General features: G+C 46.6%; 1 protein-coding gene across 1 annotated transcript in view; it reads right to left on the reverse strand.

Moving 5' to 3' along the window:
• Positions 1–2500, reverse strand: part of vstm4a (V-set and transmembrane domain containing 4a) — a 19208-nt gene that overhangs the window by 5666 nt on the left and 11042 nt on the right. Inside the window, exons 4-6 of the mRNA XM_063191113.1 lie at positions 2058–2165; positions 637–670; positions 6–295 (exon numbers count right to left, since the gene is read on the reverse strand). Of these exons, the coding sequence (XP_063047183.1) occupies positions 6–295; positions 637–670; positions 2058–2165 (432 nt within the window). The remainder of the gene's footprint in view (positions 1–5; positions 296–636; positions 671–2057; positions 2166–2500) is intronic.

The following is a 2500-nucleotide window of genomic DNA, read 5'->3' on the forward strand; positions in this document are numbered from 1 at the left end:
CTCACCTTTGGCAGGCAGCACTGGGGGCGCGTCGGGTGGGTCGGGAGTTTGTTTGTGCCTCTTCTGTTTCCTGTGTGGTCTTGCAGACGATAACACCCTTGCCCCAGACACATCCCGGGGGGGCACTTTCACCATCTCCCTACTACTGCCCCCGGTGGTCATAAGAGGTAATGGCACCTTCACCATTCCCCTGCTGGAGAGAAGGGGTAGTGGCACTTTAACCCCGTCCTTCCTGCCACCACTGCTGGTGCTGGTGCTGGTACTGCTAGCCTCACTCGTCACTGTTTCTCCGGAGCTATAACACAGACGGGGGTAAAGTTCATTACAGTACATTAAATACATACAGTGTGTCAACCTGTGTGTGCTGTGGAATGCTGTGTTAAAATTATAGTGGGACGCTACCAGTGAGACTTTCACATTCTCACACTCACACAGTCACACACACATACAGTGTGCACACACACACACAAACACACACACACACACACATACACACACACACTTGCACAGATGCACTCACACACACACACACACACACACACACACACACACACACACACACACACACACACACACACACACACACACACACACACACACACACTACCACCACCACCCCGTAGGGATGACACTCACCTGCTGTCTGGGCACTTGACGAGAGAATAATTATCTGTAAAAACAAAAACATCACACCATTACACACACACACGCACGAACACACACGCACGAACACACGCACACACACGCACCATTACACACACACACACACACACACACACACACACACACACACACACACACACACACACACACACACACACACACACACACACACACACACACACACACACACACACACACACACACACACACACACACACACACACACACACACACACAGTTTAGTACTTTTATTTGGATAAATACCACACAGGGAAGGATTACAGATCTAAACATTAATGGAAAGTTGGCAAGTATGATGAAATCAGAATAATTAGTCCATTAGTCTCTATGGATAGATGTGACATCTCTGTCTCCATATGGACAAGCTTCCTAATGAAAGAATTTGGCCAGTGTCTTTGCAGCCTTTACATAATCCACACAGTTGCAAGCCTCATACACACACACACACACACACACACACACACGCACGCACACGCACGCACGCACACAAACACGCACGCACACACACACACACACACACACACACACACACACACACACACACACACACACACACACACACACGTGTCCCATTAGACTCAGTCATCGTGTTGCAGTCACAAGACAGTTATACTGTATAAAAATCAGGTGACTGAGTAAGTTATACAGTAGTGGCTATGTTCCAACCAGAAGGCATCTTAATGACTAGTGTCCAAATAAAGAGCTGGCTACTTAGGCTGAAGATACTGAACATGGGTAGCTTTTGGAACAACTTGTTTAGAACTACTTTAACATGGTTGTAGGGGATACTGTATGATAGGTAGCAGGCTTCACTCAGATTTCTTGATAACTTTTAAGGGTGCTGTCCCAAATAAATACTAAGAATCAAAGAAAAGGGGGGCGCACCTTGCATCAATTTGATGCAAAAATTGATGCAAGATGCGCCCCCCTTTTCTTTGATTGTAGGGGACACTGTACAATATCAGAAGATGAGATACTAAACCAAGAAGATGATAGCTTTCTACATGGAAATACAGTAAATGAAACAAATTGAAATTAAGTAACAGAGCATTTTCTTGAACTTAAATGCAAACAATTGATACACAAAGGGGCACATAGCAGAATGTAGGCTACTCTGATATGTCATACCAAGGAAAAAGCTCTGTGTGTGTGTGTGTGTGTGTGTGTGTGTGTGTGTGTGTGTGTGTGTGTGTGTGTGTGTGTGTGTGTGTGTGTGAGAGAGAGAGAGAGAGAGAGAGAGAGAGAGAGAGAGAGAGAGAGAGAGAGAGAGAGAGAGAGAGAGAGAGAGAGAGAGAGAGAGAGAGAGAGAGAGAGTATGTGTGTGTATGTGTGTGTGTGTGCGTGTGTGTGTGCGTGTGTGTGTGTGTGTTGACCTTTTGGCCGTGTCCGCCTCATCAGCTGTTGGCAGGTGATCACCATGGCGAAGAGGAGGATGGAGACCAGACCAATGGAACACAGAACTGCTGCACACAGGTACAGATCTAACACACACACACACACACACACACACACACACACACACACACACACACACACACACACACACACACACACACACACACACACACACACACACACACACACACACACACACACACACACACACACACACACACACACAACACAACACATATTAGATACAGCAGCATGCGGGACACCACCCCTGTATCTCTCCTACACCACTACCAGAGATTTTCTAAGTATAGAGATATGCCAACATAATAGGTTTCTATGGGCACCTAACGCGACCAGGTTCCGGTCTGCCTAAAGGGCCGTGTCATAATGCTCCTACGATGAATAGAACAGTCCTTAGGTC

Source organism: Engraulis encrasicolus, chromosome 24 (assembly GCF_034702125.1).
Source record: "Engraulis encrasicolus isolate BLACKSEA-1 chromosome 24, IST_EnEncr_1.0, whole genome shotgun sequence".
Taxonomy (NCBI): Eukaryota; Metazoa; Chordata; class Actinopteri; order Clupeiformes; family Engraulidae; genus Engraulis; species Engraulis encrasicolus.